Source organism: Trichoplusia ni, chromosome 8, assembly GCF_003590095.1.
Source record: "Trichoplusia ni isolate ovarian cell line Hi5 chromosome 8, tn1, whole genome shotgun sequence".
Lineage (NCBI taxonomy): Eukaryota > Metazoa > Arthropoda > Insecta > Lepidoptera > Noctuidae > Trichoplusia > Trichoplusia ni.
In genome coordinates this window covers 8989154-9012103 of record NC_039485.1, presented here as the reverse complement: position 1 = coordinate 9012103, position 22950 = coordinate 8989154, and the positions used below count along the sequence as shown (strand labels likewise).

Genomic DNA, 22950 nt, shown 5'->3' with positions numbered 1-22950 from the left:
ATTACCGAGTATTTCTAAACGTTTTGCTCCGGTATAAGCAGCAGTAACAGGAGCTGATGTTAAAAACGAAAGAAATTTATTTTTATATTTGTTTTCAAACAAATCTAATATAAACGGCAATCAGTAAACCCAATATTAAATTTGTTTAATATTTATTCAGATCATACAAATTTAAAAAATGAAAAATATATTTATAAGAAAACGGCCGCTTTTTTCGCACAATGTTAAGAAACGTAACGTTCATAACCTCACATTTGAAGTTGTAAAAAAACTTGAAGGATCACAAAAGTCCACAAAACAGAAATTGTTTCTTTCGACATACTTTTAAAAACAAGAAAGTTTGTGATTTAATAGTACCGAAATATGCCGCTCGACGTGCAAGGAACGTTTGTTTCACAGAAAATCAACAAAATCCGATGGATAGCAGAAGATTACGTTGAAACAAAGTGCTTTTTTACCGGCAGTTGGGATGATGATGTAAATTCCGTTAAAGTTTGGACTATAGAAAGCCCTCACGAAGAAGATGAGATAGAATATCCTCGTCAGCTCTCGGAATATCCTGTAGAAGGTGACGTCACGCAAATAAAGTTTACGGAAAAGAACAAAATTGCTGTTTCGCTGTCGAATGGCGATGTCAAAGTTCTCGAAGTTAGTGTGTATGACAAACAATCGCCGCTCAGAGAAATATTTCACTGGAAGAATTTGCACAACTATGGGTATGTACTAAAACTGGGAATACTGGGAATAAATAAAATAAATGTAAATTCTAGATCGACAGTGAACATAATATACCACTGGTCTGGTTATAACATTATCGTTATTTTCTCTTCACAACAGGTAGGTTAATAAAAGTGTCATATACATTAGAGGTTGCTACTGCAAGCTTAACTTTGTGAGAGACTGGTGCCTGAAGTACACTTTAACAGTACAATATTATTCTTTCAGTGAACAAAAATGCTCCTGCACATCTTTAGACACTTTGGAAGGTGACATTGCCACTATTGGAGAAGACGGGAATGTCAACATACTAAGTGGGCGCAGAGGAGAAGTTATGCGAACCATCTCCGGTGCTGACAGCTGTTCCCTACATTCTATATGTTTCATCAAACATAGTGAGGTAAATCATTTGCTTCTTTATTCCTTTTAATGTTGGTGAAAAAAAAACTATAAGATTCTAGTAAGTTAAGTTTTATTGAGTTAATATTGCATCTTCTAGTAGAATTTCTGACATAAATCTGATAAACGTGTTGTGAGTATCATAACCACTAATGTATTAATGCTTCTGAAAACAAGATAAGCTCAATAGTGAATCTTTGCAAACATTTTGTTAATAGTTTCTTATCAAACCATTTCATTGTTTTCATTTCTCTTTTTTTGTTTTAGGTTATCACTGGTAATTTACGAGGCCATATGAAGATTTGGGATCTAAGATCAACGGAAAACAAACCAGCCGCATCATTCCTTTTAGCTGGCGATGAATTAGCTGCCACTTGTATCATCAACCACCCAACACAACCCCACATTGTTCTTGCAGGCAGTGAGTCTGGTTCCCTCGCCGTCTGGGACTTGCGTATGAACACATTCCCTACTTCCTTAGTCAATGCACACTCAGCGGGAGTCTCAGAAATGCAGTTCCACCCTGAAAACCCTCACATGCTTCTCACATGCGCAGTTTCTGGAGAATTATGGGATTGGAACATGGAGGCTTTGACCAAGAGTTCTAAGGGCCAAGATAATCAGGTCACTTGGATGCCTCTAGAAGACAAAAAGTCTATGATGGTGAATTCTGTGATTCCACCTCTAAGTAAAGCTATCAACACGCTTCATTGCGACAAGGGTCGGATTCTTTGTGGAGCTGACAATGAAGCTATTTATTTAGTTAAGAATTTTAAGTATTAATTATTTTGTAGGTCTGTTAATTTTGCATTTGATAAAGCCTTTATCATATCCCATCAGCAGAAAATCCTGTTAATTGGGATAATCTCAAGGCTTCTTAATTAGTATGTAATACAATAATTTAAAAGTAAGTTAAGTAATTAAAATAAAACAATTTGTATGTAATATGCATTTTTATTAAATTTTGAAAGTAGATACACTTACAATATAAAATTACACATAATAATACACCAAGTCAGTCTTTGCATGCTTAGTATCGGTAAAATATTTTACAAAAACCGAAGTATATTATAGTATTTACATTTTTAAAGTAATTGTGCGAACTTAATATCAATGAAGGCACCACATTACAACCGTTGATACATTATTGCCAAATAGGTAACATTCTAAACCAACCTTCAAACTTTATTACACAGGCAACACTCACTACTTAGTCCTGAGCATTACAAAATTTTCGCCTTTAGTTTTTTTACTAAGGCAATATTATTCGAATACAATGTCAAAACTTAAGAAAATGCCTCAAAATCCAAATCACTGATGGCACCAAACTTGTCATAGCTTTTCATATGAAACATAAATAATTTTACATTATTACGTTCTATGACATTTTATTACACAATCTAACACTTTTACTGGATGATTTTTGTCTCAAATATAAAATAATGCTTTCATAGGTACATGTGTAAGGCTCAGCCTCTAACTGGAATAACATTGATAATATCACTATAAATTATATAAAATGGTTGAATATTTGGCATCTTATTCACATTATTATACAAAATAACATACCGAGTATAATTATTGTAGGTAAGCATATTCATAATTATCACTCAACTATAATATTGTTCAAGAATAAAATATAATAAACACAGCACAATTTGACTGAAAATAATACGGATATACTTGAATTGTTCTTATTCGACATTATAATACTTATCGTGAGCACCATTCAATGGATGTTACAGGTCCATTGAATCGGAAACAATACAGTTCTGAGTCTGAGAGCCGTCGACGGGAGTCGGAAGGGCACGGAGCACTTATGGAACACGAATGTCTAAACGTAATCAGTGCACCGGCGGCTCGGCTGCGTCGGGGACAGTTCCACTGCCGGGCGAGGCAAGCTCGCGCGCTCAGGGGAGGTGCGCGCGGCGCGCGGGCGGCGGCTTGCGCTGCGCCGCGGCCAGCAGCGAGCGCGGCACCAGCCACAGCTGCGAGCTCCAGCGCATCAGCGCCTCCGTCACGTGGCAGCTGTTCGCCGCCGTCGCCAGCTGGGTCTCCAGGCTGTCCGACGGCTTGATCAGGAGGCTGAGGAATACATTCATGCGTTAGAAATCCACATAGATTTAACAAGCACCAGAAACTTGTAAAACTTGTTAAACCATCAGGTATTCTGGGCTATTGGGATGAATCACCAGATGGATCACTTTGGATTTTAAGTTCAACAGTGATATATACCTTGGCGGGAAGAGTGTGGGCGCGATGATCATGGCGACGTTATGCTCGGTCATCTTGTTGGTGTCCTGTCGCGCCACGATCTCCGTGACGAGCCGCAGCAGCTCGCGCAACGTGGCGCGCTGCTCGGCCGGCAGCAGCAGCACCAGCAGGTTCAGGGCCCGCCCTTGTGTAGTGCCGCTCAGAGCTGGGGCATTACAAGAAGATTTAAAATGAGGTTTTAATTGGATAACGTGCGTCGCCATTGAGCTTCTGAGTATTCGAAATTTTGAAACTGTCATTTTCTGGTGAACTTATCGGACACAACACAGAGAGTTTATCAAAAGGTATCTAAATTTTACTCCAGCAACTAAATTTCTTAAATATTAGAATAAAAAATTTTTGATATCATCTCCAAGTGGTCACAATAGCAAACACTTTACCTCAGATTTTTGACCATTTAAATATTACAAAAAAAAAATTTCTTGGTGACTTAAATAGGTGGGAAACTTACAGTAAGTATGGTAGAAGAGCCTCATGAGCTCCTGTGTGAGCGGCGGCTGCGGCAGTGCGCGCAGCAGCCGCTTGTAGACGGCGGCCAGGTCGTGGCTGCTGGCGCGGGCCAGCGCCGCCTCCACCGCCGAGCGCTCCGAGTACCACTGCCGCTCGATCAGCTGGCACAGAGCCTCGATCTGAAGAAATTAAGATGCCGTGTGAGAACTGCAGTTTGGTAAAAGCAAGATAGCTTGACCTTTCTTGCGTCTATAACGATTTTTTTGTTTGTATTTTAGCTGAACTACTAAGACTTCTGGTAATGGTTAAATTAAACCAATTTTGTTATGATAGAAATCAAACAAATTTTTTCGGTGCTCCCAAAATGTCGAGTCATAAAAAAGTTAACCTCGCTCCCTACTCACAATACGGTGCTAAAGTCTTACCTTTTGCTTGTTTCCGGGTACTCGCAGTAGCCCCTCATCAGCTGTGCGCTGCACCAGAGCGGAGGCCAGAGCTCGCACTATGCTGGGCGCGCAGCTCCATGTTTCCTCCCACAGGATCATGTCCTTGCGGACCAGCGTCTCTAAAGACACGCCGAATACTGAACCCTCTGGAAAAAAACAAACATTTTGTTTAAGTATCTTAATTATTTAGGTACCTCAATATTAGCATTATCAAAAAGTCTATTTGTAAACAAAAGTCTTATTTTCAGAGTGCATTCTCACTTATCGCAGATACGAAAATGACAAGAAGGTTTGAAGAAGTTCAGAGTTTCCAAACGTACCTTCTTTCCTCTTCTTCTTGGGAGATTTCCTCTTCTGGAAGGGCAGTGAGTATCTGTCGAATAGCGCTGTGAGCTCGAGCCACAGCAGCGGCGGCAGGCGCTTCAACTGAGGCTCGCCGATGCTCTCGATGTCCACGCAGCTGTCATCTTCTGGCCAATCCTACGAAAAATCGGTGTTTGACTTAATTTTTGTTTTTTGAATAGTCGGTTTTTCTGTATCACTTGAGACATGATCTCAAATAAAATACATAGTTATCTCCTAAATATTTAATTGTTCCTTACCTCTTCGTGGGCAAGCATCTGTCTGTCGAGATTAAATTTGTGTTCGAAACTGAGAGGCTGCTGCGTGGACACAGCGCTCTTCGCACGTGACACGGGGGCGTGTTTGTTGTTACTGGTACCAAAAAAAACAACATGTTACTAAAAACGTCTCTTTACCTTATTAGTAATCAAACATATATGTAAAGCTAGTTACAGTAACTTACATGAAAGGATCGTTGTCTTTGAGTATGGATCCATTGATTCGTTCTTTTCCTATTCTCGGTCCCTGAACTGTGCCGTATCTTTGGTAACCTAGGAGCTCGATACCCTCTGCAAACGAAAAAAAATTGTTAAGTAGATACACAGTGCTTACCTAATATGTAGCTACAGTTTTCTTATTTGAGGTGAGGATATCTTACCGGTATTGCTTGCAATGTCAGCCCAATGCAAGTCATTAGGCTTGAAGAGTTCGTGCATGGGCAGCGGCGGGGAGTGCGGCTCTCCGGCGGGCGGCGACAGGCGCGCGCGCCGCCCCGCCGCCGGCGCCGACGGGGTGCGGGCGAGCGGCGCGTGGGTGCCCGTGGGGGGGAAGCTGTCGCTGTAACAGAAGGATAGAATAGTTATTGGCGGAAAAAAATAAGTTTAAGAAGATATGTATTCTATTTTCTAGAATTAAAGTGCAATGGGTAGGAGGTTCGGATGGAATCTCAAGATGATTGGAAATCCTAATGAAAACTTTCGTCTTCCAGTGTAAACTAATTATTATTTGGTTTCCTGTTTGTAAAGTAATGTTTGGTTTGTTATAGCCTGGGTCACTATTTGTTCTGAATTTTTTGATCTTGTGTTCGGCAGATCTTTACCAAAATATAGTAGTCTATTATTGTATACTCACACGAAATCCGGTGGAGTAGCGGCATCGGCCCACTCGGCTGGCGGGCTGCCGGACCCGCCGCTCGGCAGAGAATCCAATGAGTCGGGAGTCGCGCTGCGCGACCGCGGTTCACTACCACTTGAGTTCTGAGGACAATGAGGAATACTCATTAAAAACGGTAAATTTGATATATTTTTGAGGCTTAGTGTAGTAGGTATAGCAGAAGCATAAGCTCTTGGACCTTAGTAACAGCCTTTCCATTTTTGAATTGGCGGATACAACCTTATTTTTATTCAATACATCAGTACGCTAGCATTTACTACTTATAAACATTTTATAGCTTTCCAAATCAGTTAAATCTAAATTTTAGTACCAGTGGTTAACAGTGTTTTTCTCCATCCGTTCATCAATCACCACCGCTTCACAAAAACAACGGTGACAAAGTAGTTCGCGTCCGGACCGGCTTCCGTATCTAATTTTATTATGTTACTAATGACATGCGTATCTTTAACACAAGCACGTGTGTATATTGTTTGTATTTGTAGCACATATGCAATGAATGTTTTAGATTCACCCTGTACTTAGCGAACCATCGCAATTTATTACAGTAGTGCTTCCGAAGTCCCGACTCATAAATCTTTTCTAAAACAATACAACTACATGTCTTGTAAAATTAATCACTCTAAACCCTCAATTAGTCTTCTGAATCACGGAAACATGTGTTTTTGCAGCGGTAGTAACTGCCAGCTTCGGTCTGAGAGTAGAAAGCACGTGGCAAACAGGTGGGAATAATGGAGCTATCACATATGCTTTGAGTATCATGAAAGGTGTTCCGTATCAAACAATCCATAGCATATTTATCATCCTTAAGAAACTTAATATAGCATTATTATTTGATGGTTCTTGGTTACTGTGTGTCTATTATTTTCTTACATAAGTTAGAATGACGAGCAATTTCTTGCCGACTTCGGTCGGCCGAAAAATGAGGTTAACTATTCATTGTATGCTAGAGATATTATCTAAAAGCCCATCATAGCATAATATTTAAACGTTTGTTGTTCCGTTATCGTAATCTCGAGAATCATTCATATATTCTGTATCTCCACGAACCCTAATGGAAATTCAATAGTTTAGTGCATTGTGCGTTGGTTCCATGGTTTTTGTATCGTTTTGTCAGTCGTCTCATCGCTGGGACCGGCGAAATGAAGTGTGGGAAACATTCATTGTTCGACAATTACCTTGTTATCGACTGCTATACGGCAACAGATCTTAATCACAACGGAATTATAGCTATCAACGTTTTTGTCATAGGAATTTCACTTGTTGGGTACAATATATTTATGAAGTAATTATTTTTCTGCAATAACCATTTTGTTGTAGTTTTTAAGCTAAGATTCATGATTTCTTTGACAAGCCTGACTAATTAACCGATCTTAAGGTTACAAAAGGTATACACACAATGAAAATTACTTTAAAATATTACAGTTGCAAGAATTGTCATTAGACAGCCATTGTAAGTTATAAGTGTGTGTGGCAACAATCGCAGCGACAATTATTCCAACCTGTGCTACTTTTAAATGACGAAGTTATCTAAATATTCCCATACTTGGTCACTTCTCAAATCGGAGTGTTTAAGTTAAAAGAGAAACTCCTTATTACGTGTCGTTTGTCTTCGCGTATTACACAATTCTCGGTGAAAGCTCATAGATTAATGACTTGCTACTTTTTACGAGAATTTCAATGTAATTTCTACTTATTAATGATTACTGTGTCATTATGTAATCAGCGTTTTATGTAATACTGGCATTTTTGTCATCTGACATATTTTTATATTTATTTAATTCAATCATTTGAATTTGTGCTGATTAAATTCTTTATCGATTGAATAAAATTCTTCAGTTTCCATAATAATGTATGCTTACATAATATTTGATTAAATTGAAATTGTTTTTCTCTACTCCTACCCAATGCCAACTATCCAACAAATTGTATTTTGCTACAGAATGCTTGAGTCATACCGATTATCTGTAATTTGCCTAAAAACATGCCCTTTACAACAGTTTCCGATCATCAAAATATATTTACGATTCAAACACATTTAAATAAAAGATCATAAAAACTTATTATAATTTTGGTGATCATAAAAAAATCTAACACAGTTTTATAATCACCGAAATCACGTCAAGCAAATAAATAAATCTTTGATTGAACCGTGCCTACTCTTGAACAGTGAGAAGCATCAAGTGTAGTTGCTTCACCGATTCGCCGCGGGGTATCTAACCACAAGTTGCAACAATCAATGTCATCAATCTATACGATTGGATGTCAAGATGTCACAGCGGATGCCTCAGAAGCGGATGTAGAGGAAACGGGCAGTCCCGAGCACAGGCAGTGGGCATGTATGTCACCCGTGCCACTAGAACCGGTCGGCTACGAGTCTAACAACTTCCCCATTACGGACCGAGCTGAGCCTATACATTATTGATAAGGAAATCTCCGCAAGAAACCTACGGCTATATTAGGAGTTATTGAGATGGGAGGATCGGCCGCACTCGGCGAGTAGTTTAGTTGTTTATTAGATGAAAACGTTGAAAGTTTCTTGGAAGCGGAAATTGTATGAGTTTTCTTTGAGATCTATAAACTTTTTCTTCTTCCGTTGCAATCTATATCTTTCACTTACAGGTATAAATTTTATCGAGATTTCTTCTTTCCCACGTTTTATGTCTGAGATTATTAGTTATCATGTTTTCCCTCTTCTCTGGTGTTTTCCGCTTTGCTGTATTTATCAATTAATTCAACTACTCAAATTCATCGGTTGAATCACGTGCTGTTGTTTTTTTTTTCTCTGCGTGTTTATCTGATCTATTTTGGTAGGTAGTGATTCAGCTTCCGTGTTGTTCAGACTCGCTTGGAATAACTTATGGTAGAAATCTGAGGTGTAATGATATTTGGACCTGAAGTGTTAACTCTATTGATTTGAAGAGTTCACGTAGGAAAGAGTTGATCTATGAGGTGAATGACTCAGAAGGCGATACCCTTGAAAACATATGCCTTATAATTCAAACATGTGTCTACTTGGAAGTAACTGTGGCAGCAGACGAACAGGCGTTAGAATAACAATATGATATCAGAGGCGACGCGCATGAGAATCACTTTACACTGAAGCGCTTTATATGCAACGCAACTGATAACATCACGGATTGAGGATAAACTTTATTGCTTCTAGAAGTTTCGATTTAACAGCCTTAGAGCATAATAGCCGATAAAAACCAGTGAGTGCGTATGTTTACATAGAGAAACATGTATGCATGGATGGTAAGGTTGAGCCTACGAATGTTTTATTACAGTTTTACGAGGTCGAAGCCGCATCCACAGCATAATGCTTTGTACGACCAGAGAATATGACGTCATGCTAAACAACCGTCATATAAAATCGCATGAAGTATGTATATCGAACAAAAGACACGCTACATCAGACGCGTGCATGCCTGGTCTCGAAGACCTTGGCACTCAAACCGGAATACTCCTTACATAAGATATTCCATCGTACAGATGATATTCCGTGTTCAGTATGCGGCGTAAACCATTCACTAGATAACAATTGACGAACGCGTGATAAATGCGTATGCTTGATGAAATTAACAAAAGCACGTGAGTTTTAAGTAAATTATTACTATTACAAATAGTAATGTTTAACCTATAAGGTGATATAGAGTAAATACGGTACGAAACAATATTTTGTACAGACATTAAAGGCGATTTAACGTGATATTTTAATTATCAGTAAAATGTCGAATAAAAGTGGTGTTGCCACTTTTATTCGACATTTTGACTCTACTAAGTTCAGTATAAAAAAAAAAATTGGCATTGTCACTCAACATGCTATATTAATATCGCAGCTCTATAAGTACTAGGTAGTGGGTAACTATAGTACGTTGCCGTTGCCTTGAATAAAAAAACTAGAAAACAATAAACGATCGTTGTTTCCTGCACGCTCGCTTGATTGCCTCTGGCTTTGGCCAAAACAGTAGATTTTACGGTGGCCAATGATATGAGCAATTAATATAATTAGCGTAGAACATTGCTTTTCGGTATTAATGTTATTTTAACTGCGTAGTATATATATAGTCACGATTAAATATAATAGAGCTGAAATATGTTTACATTAATAATTCTTAATATCTATCGTTCTAAACTTAAAAGTTTTTTTGGCATAAAAATATTAAGTCTAATATTTACAGGCAAGAAATTACCATTCTAAGTTTAATTTTAATTAAAACTGGAGCTTCCAGCTTAAAAATAAAACCAGTTATGTTTCACTGCAGGTGCATAGTTACCTTCCTAAATTACTTTTGTAAACGCGCCAAATGGCATTAATGACACAACAATTTGACAGCTACGAGTAAAGCGCAATAACCTGACACAAATGTCATTGGCAAATTACCTACCTCAGGTCGACACTTCCGAGCTATGTTTGTAAACAATACAGTACAGTAGGTCAACATTATTTATTATTAGATAGTAAGCTGATTCGATTGATTAGCATAATCGCAATAGGTATATTACAAATTACGCAATAAATTCATACTTTAGTCATGGAGACAAAATTTATCGATGAGTTTGCGCTTGGAAGAATGCAATTGGGTCAATTAAAAGATTTTCATAAATACTTAACTTAAAAGGTCGCGTCAATAAATTTATTTTATTCCTTATCGAATACGAAAGGATGCAAAACTAATACAACATATCTAGAACCGCGATAATTCAATAAATCGGCACTTAAAAGATAATTACGCTAGAAACTAGAAAATATCATAGATAAGTAATCGTTGCCCTACATCTGCTAACCATTCAACACAAATCGATTTCGAAACAGTAACGCATAAATAAACAGATAAATATTAACTTAGATTTACAATAATTAGGCATTACTTTTATCAGTTAGATTAGGACAGGTGTACATTAATTGAATTGGGTCAACAAAGACAACATAAATCGACTAAATTGACTAATCGACTTTAATAAGATTTCAGAAGCTTGAGGCTTCAAATAAGTGTTCGGAAATTTATCGAGCTTGAAACTAATTAGACTAATTCTTGAATACCGAACCACTATCGTTTTTTTTTATATTGTGCCAGACACAAACAAATATGAAATATAAAAGCCAAATATGGAGAAGAATCAGAGACGCAAACAAGAGCAGAGAGATATGCACCTAATCTCTATCTTATCGTTAAGCTCCATAACATTATTATCTCCATACATGTATGATCGGATAGCCGTAGGTAATCCCTTAGTCTGTTTCTGGTTTAGTTTATCTTATTTTTAAAATCTTGAATGTTATATAAACAACAATATTGGTATCAATAGAACAAAGATCATGTTATTGTTTTCAGTTCAGACGGGAGCTGAATCTATTTGTTTGCACTAACAATGCCGATTTTATGTATGTTATTGGTTTTAGGTTGCTTCTTTCGTTAGTAAGACTTCCTAAAAGTTTGGAAGAATATACCAAAGTATTTGTGCTGTTTAGTAAATAAATCACTTTCCAAAATGACGTCACAGTGCGCAGTGGCAAAATATCAACACCAATATTTACCAGTGCCTCGATGTAGGACCTGACTAGCGCCAGCCCCTTACAGTTGACCACTTTCTCACACACCTTCACACGCATGGTATCACAGATCATGTTGACTGCATGTGTGAGCGCACCCGCCGCCTACACCACTGTGCGCCACAGTACCAACGCTTACAAACAAGCGGACGCAACGCAACGCGTCCGCTGAAAACTAAACACTTGTGTAATTACCATTACCGTATAACTAGATATTAATTTTTGCGTAATTTTTAAAGACAACTTTATGTCGACTGGCTGTCGTAAGTTCTCAGCAGTGTTTTGTTTTCACACGTCCTCTCAACATGCTCTCGGTCATGCAGAAGGAAATTAAGCGACGGGATATTACAATAATCGAAACTCTTGTAGCGAATTACGTTTATAGTAGTCACGGTACATGCATATTTACATAAGCCATTTGCAATACATTTTTCAAATATTTACGTCCCAACAAACACGCTTTGGTAATTTTACAACACTACTTAACATTCCCATTAAAAACATGTTCATAATTCCACATCACTGTCGCATAAAACTTTATAACCAAACAACAATTAGTCCACATGTAAAGCATTTCTCAACGACTTGACTTAATTCATTTAAACTGTTAGTAAATGTAAACACGCGCACACGCCATAAGGTTCAGAGCTAAACAGGTTGCTATCCCCAAAAACCTTAATTGCATACTTATCTAACGAACACTCGTTATCGGCTGTCCCTAATATGCAACGAACGAAGTACTTTCAAGTCTCCAACATATTTCTCGCGCTACTCACTGATGTAATGGCTTCTCAGTAATTGCATGATTGATTGTGGACGCGTGATGCGACGCCAAATATCATCTCGAGCGGCCGAAATTCACTTTTTTGCGTGCAAAGTTTCGCGGGAAACATTTTTGGGATGCCGGGTGAGATTAAAATAATTACGCTACTGTCTTGTGAGATTTCTGTTGGCGCATTAATTTAACGCTTGTAGAGTTTGACAGCAGTTGAAAAAAATACTGCGAGATTTAATGGTCTGGTGTGCATTTGTGACAGGTTCCGACGATAAAACTCGAGAGAGTCACGACTTATGTGTGGTTTCCATTTATTTCGTGACAAGTGAATGTGTTAGCAGGAAACCAATACCGATATAACAACCGCACATTGCAAATAGAATAGCATTAGCGATTCTTATGCGAAAATATTATATAGTTTTCTGTTATGGCAGAGAATTACAATAAATTATGCTTAAAGAGGGAAATTGTTGCTAAAGTTGTTTCATTATTGGTTAAATGCTTCCCCATTTGTTCTATATCCATTACATTTAACTGATGTGAATTAAAGAGGACTGTCTATATTCACGTCTTAAGGAGGCCAATACAATCGTTTCTGAAGCAACACGGTCAGACCAGAACATAAAACATAAATACCGTACGTTTAATTTAACGATAATCGGATAGTGACAAGATGACAATAACTCCGCCGTATCTTTATCGATTAGCCCACTGCTCGTGAAACTATTTAATGACAGCCGATACTTGCGGCTAACCACCAGCGATCAGGTTAATGCACACGTTAAGAAAGTGCCAGAAGAATTAAAAATACATTTCATATCGATACTTTTCCCGCATTCGATTCGAGTGAGTTTTCTCGAAGAGTTTCATTAAGATATATTATTTAGTTGAGGGTCATTAGAAATGGAATGATCGATTGATGATCTTACAAATAGGTTGTAATAGTGCTCTAGATTATATTTTAAGAACTGTTTCTAGTTCGAGAAAATTGAGATTGTATTATTCTAAGAATAGCTAATGATGGGATTTTCTAACGACTGGCAATTATGTGGACATAATTTTAAATTTTTCTCTTTCACGCAAACGTCCATTCCGTTTTTTTCTTCGATTTATATAATAACTTCATCAGAAAACAGCAATTCCGCTCTGAAGAAATTTTACAGACATGATATCAGCTCTCTCTATTCAAGTTCCAATTGCGTATTTTAAAGCTATGGAATAATTTGATTTACTAATTCCATTCAGCGCACGAATCGAGGGAGTCCTTTGTTTAATATCTTCGGTAGATATGATTCATTGACATTCGAAGTACTGCAGTTCTTTCATTTGTTATAAATATGCGCTGACTGATGTGACTCAGAGCTTCTTCATTCCTACAACTTTTGTTAAAGTATGTTCGTTTTTTTTTTTGTAATTGTTTAACCAATAGTTGCCTTATTCAGAGGGATTCACAAAGACTGTTTTATTGTGAACAAAGTTTTGATTTGCGTGATAGGGTTTACCTACCATGGTTAACCGATTTATAGAAAGCAGTTGATTAAATGGGAGATATATGGAAGTTAAAGACACAAAACATAAAATCCTATCTCAATCTATCTCAACTTTCTGTAACATAGTTCCATTGCTTAACATTGATGGTAAATGATTGAAACGTTAGCTTGTTAATTAGAAAATCACACAAGCAATTAGAGGTCTCAGTGCTGCCATCTATCAATCGATGCTCGAACCTCAGCGCCCACAGCTGACTGGTTTAATTGATTTACAAATTACGACTCGAAGGCAGACACACCATCCGTCTTTCTGACAGTACAATGCGTACATCCATTTATTATGTACGTACGTCGTACATTCGTCGTTTTAGTGCAATGATTGTTTGCTTAGAACAGCCTACACTTTGAGACAGCGGGATTTTCCGAAGGGGTTGCCGTGGCCCCGGTACACGAAGGGCAAAGGAAGGAACATGGGTGGGTTTAAGTCAGAATGGGTCGGACACTCCCTTCCGCTCATCTCAAAGTTTAAGGAATTATAAGATGATTTCCCATCCAAAAAAAAGAGCCTACACTCCTACTGGCACATGTTAAAGTGATCTTAACGGGGTGAAGCGGCATCCCTTACACAACTATCTGCTATATACTACATTATGAGGTGATAGATCCTCCTTGGTGGGCTCACTAAGCTGATTTCACTACAGGTCTTCGTCTATTTTACTATCATTACATGTCAATCCGTTTGTGTTACCTCACGCCGCTAAATCAAAGCCGAGTGCGGGAATACCACTTACGCATTTAAGTACTTTAAGCTGATACGATAACATGTAATGGTGAGAATATTCTGTGTAAACATTTTTAGCCTTCATTTAGCTGAATACTCGAAAAATTTTAGAGATAACGTTCTTTGATTTTAATTCTAGGGCTGTATAAGGTGCGCTAAGATTCTTCAAATGGTGCACAGTTTTCGCATTTTTTGCCACCGGCCTGTACGACCGAATAGCATAGCGATACCAACTAAATCAATCTCTCTTTTGTGCTGCAGCTCAAGTGAAACAGAAACTGTTGTTTATTCTAGTGACGATGACGATGCAAATGGTTAAATCACCTATAGATATTAGTAGTACACTCACCTCTAAATCCCTAAACACGTCCCTGATGTCTGGTTTCCTGGCTCTGGAGGCGGCTCGCTTCCTCCTCACAGTCCTGTTGAGTCTGCGCACGCGGCGGCGCACGGCGGCCGCCTGCTCCCGGGGCAGCGGCCGCACCGCCTCACCCAGCTGGGCCTCGGTGACCTCCAGGCCCGCCTGGAACGGGGCCGCCAGGGAACCCAGGCCTGCAGCCTGCAGCCATTCTGTTTCCAATTCGCCTTCTGTTGACAAAAAAAATATTTATTAGAAGTTTGTTAATATTGCGTAAAGGAGTCTTCGTCAGAAAGTTACTTTGGTCAATAAAATCAATACGTAAAGAGCACGTTACTTTGCTGTGCCATAAAAGCAACAAATGATTAATAACAGTCCAATGAAAGAAACTCTACATACTGATTCACAGCTTTCTTCGAAAGCAGACCAGGCTTAAATATTTAAATAGGCTTCAATTGTTACAAATGACTAAGGAGGTGTACACACACAAAGGCCATACACAAAGGTTTTGACACAACAATATAACCTAAACAACTTATGAAGATGTAAATCGTAGGTACCTCGAATAATTTGCGATAACTTCTTAAGTTTTTTTACAATCAATCATCTTCCGCAAAAGTTTTTGCCTGCTCTCAAATCATAAACCATTAAGTCAATAAAAAAATGTACATTCAATGTCAGTCATCAAAATGAATAATTTGTATTGAGGACAATTAATGAGGACATAAACTATACTAGTCAGGGCTTCCGCATCGAATTCTTTTAAACAAAAGGTAGATTTGTTTTATGTAACAAATACATAGTAGCGACATCACTTAGGCCTTTGGAATTTGGAGCCGACTAGCGACTTATAAATGATGTGAGTAAAAACGAGCAATCTAAATAATTTAAGTATTACCATGTAAATAAGTGCTTTATTTTCCTGCTGTCGATGACTGTACATTTTTTAAATCCTGATTAAAATACGTGATTCTAAATTTAAAAAAGCCAAGGTCATAATTTAATAACTTATTTGCACGCACATGGTGTTGCTACTTATCGGATTGAATTCGTTATGGCAACACCGTGACTATTGATCATAGATTATATAAGTAAGGAGGAAATAATGATAATATTTATTATTGTTTACGCACGATTAAAGGCAAAGAATAGATGATCAATAATCGTAAACTTAATTAACTAAAATAAGGAAACTTGTGTTAATGATGGTTTATCAAATCCAATGAGGATATTTAAATTACCAGCATAGTTAACACCTTTTAACAAAAATAAAAATAACCTCTTGTATTTTCACTAAACGAGTCTAAAGTTACCATAGAGCAAAAGCGATGTAGGATGTCCTGTGTCTAAAATAAAGTGTTAAGTAGACAGAAAAGCTTTTGTTAAAGCTGCAACAATAACTGCGACAATTATCATGAATGAGCGACTTCCGAATTAAATCGCCATTGGGCTCAAACGAATTGTCACATTTAAACGCGTTTGTTACAGGATGCTTATATTGTCACTAAGGACAGAGCTACAAACCTATTTATGTAACAGTAGTATATTAGATATTTTTACTTAAAAAGCTGTTTAATTTCTTCGGTTAAATTTTATTGAAAATATTAAGTTTAAATTTAAATAGCAAAGTTTAATTTCAGACATTCATTCAATGGGACAAGTACAATGACGTTGATCATAGTAAAAAGTATTTTTCTTAATCTCTATGAGTGTTTAGGTTAACTTTTAGGTTAGTCTCGATAATTTTCTGCTCTGTGCCATTCTGAGTCAGCTCCATGACTGAACTTTTTGTGCCATTTGCTACGATTGAAACATCACACGCTTCTGTAAGTCTTGTCGTTAAGGGGATACACTTTACACACTGTTTAACACATTCTGAAGGATTTATATCGTTAAGTTGCGGTTCCAAAAATATTTAGATATACGCCGCTATGAAGGGATAAAGTTGTCTTAGCATGAGTCATCGTGTGTTAGTCGATGTGCATTTGTTTTTGTTGTCTGCTAAGCTGTTGAACTCTGTATTTGGAATATCAAACGAAACATAATAAACAAAAGTTACAAGTTTCGTTTTGTTAAGGACTTTTGAAGCTTACCATTGCAAGGGTTCAAGCTTTTGCATTAGGGTTGAACTTTTCCGAAATAGATGAACTCAGTTTTTTGGGTAAATTGGGTTTTAAAATAAAATAAAGCATGCTTTTGTCTCTTAACTCATTTTGGTTGAAATGAAACGAAGTTATTCAAATTTAATTTGCAAGTAAAGTTATATATTTTTTTGTGAACGCTGGAGTCGACATTTTCTATATAGCTACTGACTACTCAATTGTTAATTTCAAGAAACACGGCACTAACGACTCAATTTTTTCAACAACTTAAAATAGATTATTGTTTCAGTTTAGTATAAAGACATAGAGCGTTCAAACTGTACCTTTTCTGTGTCAATACTAGCGAAGTAAAGCGAAGTGGTGTTATTTCAGGCGCGAGACGAAACTCGCAGGATGTTATTTGTTTAGTTGCCCTCTCCGTTGCTTTTATCTATTTATAACGCAACTGTCTGAGATAGAAATGTACGGCGCTAAGTAATTACTAAAAAGCAATTTAAATTATCGATATTCAAGAAGAAACGACTTAAAAAACAAAGACAAAGCAATAAAAAAGTTTGTTTTTAAAAACATGCTTTTTGGACTACATTTGATAAAATAATTCTGTTTTCTATTTCTAATAAGAAATTAATTACAACCCGTACTATCTACATGTTTTGGAAAAACTCAGTAATATTTTGATTTGCGCTTTCGTAACATACTTACAACCCACAATTTTTCATGAGAAATCAGTATTAGCGTAGCCCGGAAAAGGGTGAAGGAAGCAAGATAAATATTTATTTAAGAAACATTAACTTATAAATCCACACGCAAATAAAACACTTACTCTAATTACATTACTTGAACGAGTCTGTTCATTTAGAATTTACTGCCTACCCTGGTTCTTAGCTTCAATTTAATTACATTTTCCCGTCAGTTGCTAGACCACCCACCATCTAAATTAGTACTTAAGAACACCAACTAACTTAAATAAACCCATAAAATAGAGAAAGGCAAGTAAACTTCGGTAAACAATGTCTGGTTTGTTAAACAGACGTCTATTGAAGGAAGTCTAAAGTAATTAGATCTTTACCAGCAGGCATGGTAGGAAGCTGTGTTAGTTATTTTGTTAACTTTCCAGTTGTTATACCTGCATTGGACATTAAATTCAATAAGAGTTATCGAAGTCTGTGATGTAGAGGAAATATAAACTAAAGAAAATTCATGAAAAAAATCGCATCATTTATCGTGTTAGCTGTGCGACATTACAGGTTAGTTTTCAGTTTCAATTTCATGTTAATATTTACTTTAAAAATAATAGTAAAAGCTCACCTATAACGTACTTGGCTTGGAACCGACATAACGCGCCCATCACACACATAGATCACCAGTTCACACCACGAAAAGTTAAAAACTAAATAAAATTTCTCCGCAACATCAACTATTAAACAAATTGCTCCTAATTTAAACTGTTTCGCGCGGGGGCAGCGCGGGCCGAACTGCAGTTGAAGTACATTCTACCACACAATAACAGTTGCCAAAATGTAGATAATGCAAGATTTTTAAATGACGACTTGGATGCGTGGGTGTACGATGTTGACGTCACAGGTGAGTCTTGCGTGGTATCGAATAGTCACGACGTCTGGAGCGCCGGCTCGTGACTCATGTTTACTGCATTATGATTTTATGAATGGAACCAAGAAAGTAATGAATACCTACGTAATACACAGCTTGCGTAACAATTTTTACCGTCGTATAGGTCATAAATTATCTGTTGATATTCAATGAATATATTTTAAAATTGCAAGGTGCATGCGTGATTGTTTTGGCAGTCTTTTAAATAAAGATAGTGACTAATGAGAGGAGTAATCTATTCAAGAACAGTGTACGCCTAAACAATAATGGATAAAGATAACGATAAAATATCAACAAGGCCGTCCTTGTTTACTCATAAAAATAATGTTATCACTTTCGAAATGACAATCTGAATCTATTTTGTATTGAATGCTTCACAAAAAGAGAAGTAAAGACTGCTTTAGCATTTGATGCGCGCATGCCAACTGCATGAGTCATCCAAAAAGTTTACACCGCAAGTCATCACAGTTTATTAAACAGTTCAACAGTTTGGTAAATTTTGGGTGATTATTGATATGAATGCAGTAATAAACCTAACCATCCATATGCCAGGATTAGATTATAAAATCACGAGAGAACTACCTCACTAATTCACTTCTACCTTAATCTAAAAGTACTCTATGCGTTTTTTAAACCATATCGGCGACTAACAAGTAAAATATAATCGAGCGCGTAACTTGACACATGTCATAAATGTCAAAATTGACGTGACGTCAAAAAAAGAGGTCGGTCCTACGCGGGTGACGTCTGAGACGCGCGTCGGCTTCGGGCGTCGCGGCGCGGCAAACTGCGCGTGCGCCGGCGTTCCCGGATTATTATGGTCATGTATTTATAGACCGAATCGAAACACGGGATACAGTTCAATTATTTCCGTTCCGTGAATGACGGCAAAACCATAAATTATAAGGAGTTATAATGCTGCCGCTTTTGGGCTTTTCTATCACCAAATAGCACAAAATTTTCTTATAAGATACAAATTCGTCTACATGTAGCCGTTTGTCAAAATTCACGCTGTGATCAATGTACGAGCAAGAGCAAGCTAAACTATCGTTAAGATCATCACGTGTGACAAGCCCATATTATGTCTTCTAGTTCTATATTCAATTAGTCCACAACTTTGTAAACAAGAAAACTGATGCCAATACGTGTGTAACTTTCGTTTTCTCCCAGTTTTCCCGGAAGTGCACATGAGGTTCGTTTAGTCACCCACTAGTTTTCTCGTGTCGTTACGAATACAATGGTTAAGTGCCGCATGAGACAAACAACAGAAAAACAAGTACACATAATAAGCCTAAAATCGGTAGTACTTACACTACTTACTCACTTTCCTAATAAAGAAAGTGAGTTTCCTGAGAAATCTGTTCCGTTTTGAAAATAGGAAATGTTGTTGATACTCCTGGGCAGTCCTGGGTTACTTAATATCTTAATATATGAAGAGAATATTTTATCTGAAAGCTTAAAATGAAGCAAAATATGCTTTACCGACGCACTGTTGAACTTACATTTTTAACAGACCTTTTTAAAATTTAGAGAATAATCAATGTTTTTTTAAAGAGAAATCGTATTCAAAGAGTTAGCATTTTCAAAACACGTTGTGTAATGCACTTTCCTCCCTGTTAGTCACGAACGGACACTAAAACTATTTGTGTCAACGCACTGGCGATGCCGCGATGGCGTCTAGTCTAGACACGCTATATCCGTCCCGCGGGTTCACTTGTAAACGTCACTATACATATTATACATGAAACTATTTGAAAACTGTCCAATTACAAAGGCGTTTGAAAAGAAACTTCGAAGAAAAATGCGGGAAAATTTTAATGATTGCATTGGTTTTACCGATGACTGCTATTGAAGTTTCGTGAAGACATTAATTTTACTAAATACTTGTGCTATGAATAATCTTCTTTTAGCAAATGTACTGTTTTCAACAAATATATTAAAATAACTAAACACGTAACTCACCTTCATTATCAGGATTGTAAAGAATCCTACACTTATATCTCATCAACACCACCATTTTCAATTTCAACTTTACTAGAAAATTAAAATCAATAAAAAACTGCACTGAACAAATAGATGCATTCGACATCAAAGCTACAACGAAACTAACCAACAGGACTCCATTTCAAATTAAGAAATCTCAGTGGCCATAGATAAGGCTAACAAAACAAAAGGTACTAATGAGGTTAAAATATTTAAAGATCGAATGCGAGAGAACAATAGAGATTAGGCAGTATTAGTATTTAAAAAGTAAAGAGCCGTATTTTAGATTTATATGTTTTTGTTTTGTTGAAGCAATAACGGTAATTAATAACCGCAATTAGTTAATCGTATTGTTTTTGACACCTCTGTTTTGTGGAAGGACGAACTAGACTCTAGACAACACTTAAAATATTCATAAAACCTACCGAGTTACAAAGAACTTTAAAAATAATAACACTTTGTTAATAATACTGGCTGATAACTCATCAATGCAGTTGCAAAAAAAGAACAATTAGGATGTATTAAATCTCTTTGTCAAAAAGCAAAACTTATTTGAAATCTCTAGTAAATATGATGTATCTAAATTATCTGCAAGATCTATGTACTTGTTTTATCTTTATCATGACTTCGGAAAACTACCGACTTCGTTCTGATACGATTTGCGTATGTATCTTAAAAAATAATAAGAAAAGATTAATATCTCATAGCGAACTCTATTTCATAGATTGTCTTAAAAGACGTAGTAACGCATTCGTACTGATCATGATCTTAGGAAAATTGCTGATATTAGTTGCACTATAATTTAAAAAATAGCTGTCTCAGCAAATGTTATTTTGCCATACAAATGAGTTTGGGGAATAAAAAATCTGCACATATGCACACAAAATTTCATGATAATCAGTTGAGCCTTTTCGGAGGAGTTAAATTACGTAAACCGCGACACGAGTATTTTATATATTAGATTAAATTATATCTATCTTTTAATTAAAACAAACTTGACTTACTTAATAAAAGGAGTATGCTGTACAACTTCATGTTGGGCGCCCATTAAAATGGATATTATTTAACGATTGCACGAGTTCTCTCCACGGAATCTCCAATAAACTGTTGAATATCATCATATTGTTTTGCGCAGAAAAATAGATAAAAGATAAGTTACATTTATGTCGGATTTAAATATAGAATAATAATCTTTGTGCCCAGTAACATGCTGAGATAAATATCTACATACGTATCTGCGTATTAAAGAGATGACTGGGTTTTTTGTTCCCACTTAAGTATAAAATAGGTCTAACATTTCAGCTAAAAATATTAATGGATTTTTAAGTTTGTTAGTGTTGAACAAGTCATGTTACATGTACATTGTACACCGACTGTTATAAGATCGTAAAAGAATAAATTAAGTGTAAAAAGTTAGCTACAATGACAATGCCAAATTGGCCTTCCATTGTCATGTGCATAGTTGTGAAGTAGTGACAAAACACAAGTTTTACTAACAAGCACGAGCCATGCCTTATTACAAATATTTTTTAACCGCGAAATAAAGTAGTTGGATATTCCCAACTGTCATTCCTTCACAGAATAATCGATAAAAAAGTTTGCTCTAAAACAAAGATGACAATAATATCTAAAAATAAGCACATCTGCAGACCTACTTTCTTTTCAAAGACATTTTCCTTTATTAAATCAACAATATAGAAGCATGTAAACAAACAAAATTGGCGCGCTCATTTGTTTTTATCGTAAACACGATCGACGATCACGAGTTCATGACCGCTTCGCAGCAGAAAAACTAATCAAGGCATTCGATTAATTACCCTTAGATACATGATAATTTATGCGTAACTATGTAGGAAGCAGAACAATAGTGCACAGGTAAACTGTGAGACACGTGTTAACAGACTGAGGATTTATGGCTGTATGCACGAGGAAGCGCGTTCCGAACCGAGTATTAAACAAATATGTCGCGTCAAGACATGTTAATCTATCGTAAACATGATGGGAATGTATTCAAACATGGAATCTGCATAATTATAGAAAGAATGTGAATAGTGATGCGATCACATTTTATCTTTTCCATCATTAACCACAGTTGGAAACTGGGACCATCTCTTATGGTATAATATCTCTATCTTGTATGACATTCTTTGACGTTTATCATAAAATGTACGTGTTTTTGTTCTGGGCCCCAATTCTGCTATTTACAATGGCAATTAATGGCAATGAGAATAAGAATAGTTTCAAATTTAATCCGATTGCCATTCATTCATCGGCCATTGTAAATAGCAGAATCGGGGCCCTGTAGTAACCAAAACAAGTGCAACACACTGAAACAAACAATCAACTTCACATTAAAATAAGGATGTCCCGTTACAAATGCGGCCAAATAAATTCGCCCACGCGGCGATCGGGGATAGTATGTTAAGTACGTGAATACTACCTGACGAGAATCGATTACGGATCGCGCACACGATTTCGCTAAACGATGATACCGATTT

The 22950-nt window shown here is 36.8% G+C and overlaps 2 protein-coding genes across 6 annotated transcripts in view; one reads left to right on the top strand and one right to left on the bottom strand.

The window, feature by feature from the left end:
- The first annotated feature begins 247 nt into the window (after positions 1-247).
- Positions 248-2061, top strand: LOC113496447 (nucleoporin Nup43). The gene is made up of 3 exons (XM_026875673.1): positions 248-716; positions 946-1117; positions 1384-2061. The coding sequence occupies exons 1-3, from the start codon at positions 364-366 to the stop codon at positions 1897-1899; spliced, it is 1041 nt and encodes a 346-aa protein (XP_026731474.1). The 5' UTR covers positions 248-363; the 3' UTR covers positions 1900-2061.
- Positions 2055-22950, bottom strand: part of LOC113496446 (rho GTPase-activating protein conundrum) — an 87861-nt gene continuing 66965 nt past the window's right edge. For 4 of the 5 annotated variants that reach the window (XM_026875668.1, XM_026875669.1, XM_026875671.1 and 1 more), the window contains 10 exons: positions 14748-14986; positions 5760-5884; positions 5287-5465; positions 5092-5197; positions 4889-5000; positions 4607-4766; positions 4266-4432; positions 3842-4019; positions 3352-3535; positions 2055-3201 (listed from right to left, as the gene is read on the bottom strand). In XM_026875668.1, coding sequence (XP_026731469.1) covers positions 3027-3201; positions 3352-3535; positions 3842-4019; positions 4266-4432; positions 4607-4766; positions 4889-5000; positions 5092-5197; positions 5287-5465; positions 5760-5884; positions 14748-14986 — 1625 coding nt within the window. In that variant the 3' untranslated portion in view covers positions 2055-3026. Of the gene's footprint in view, positions 3202-3351; positions 3536-3841; positions 4020-4265; positions 4433-4606; positions 4767-4888; positions 5001-5091; positions 5198-5286; positions 5466-5759; positions 5885-14747; positions 14987-21456; positions 22145-22950 lie in introns of those variants that run through there. The other variant, XM_026875672.1, reaches the window with a different exon arrangement.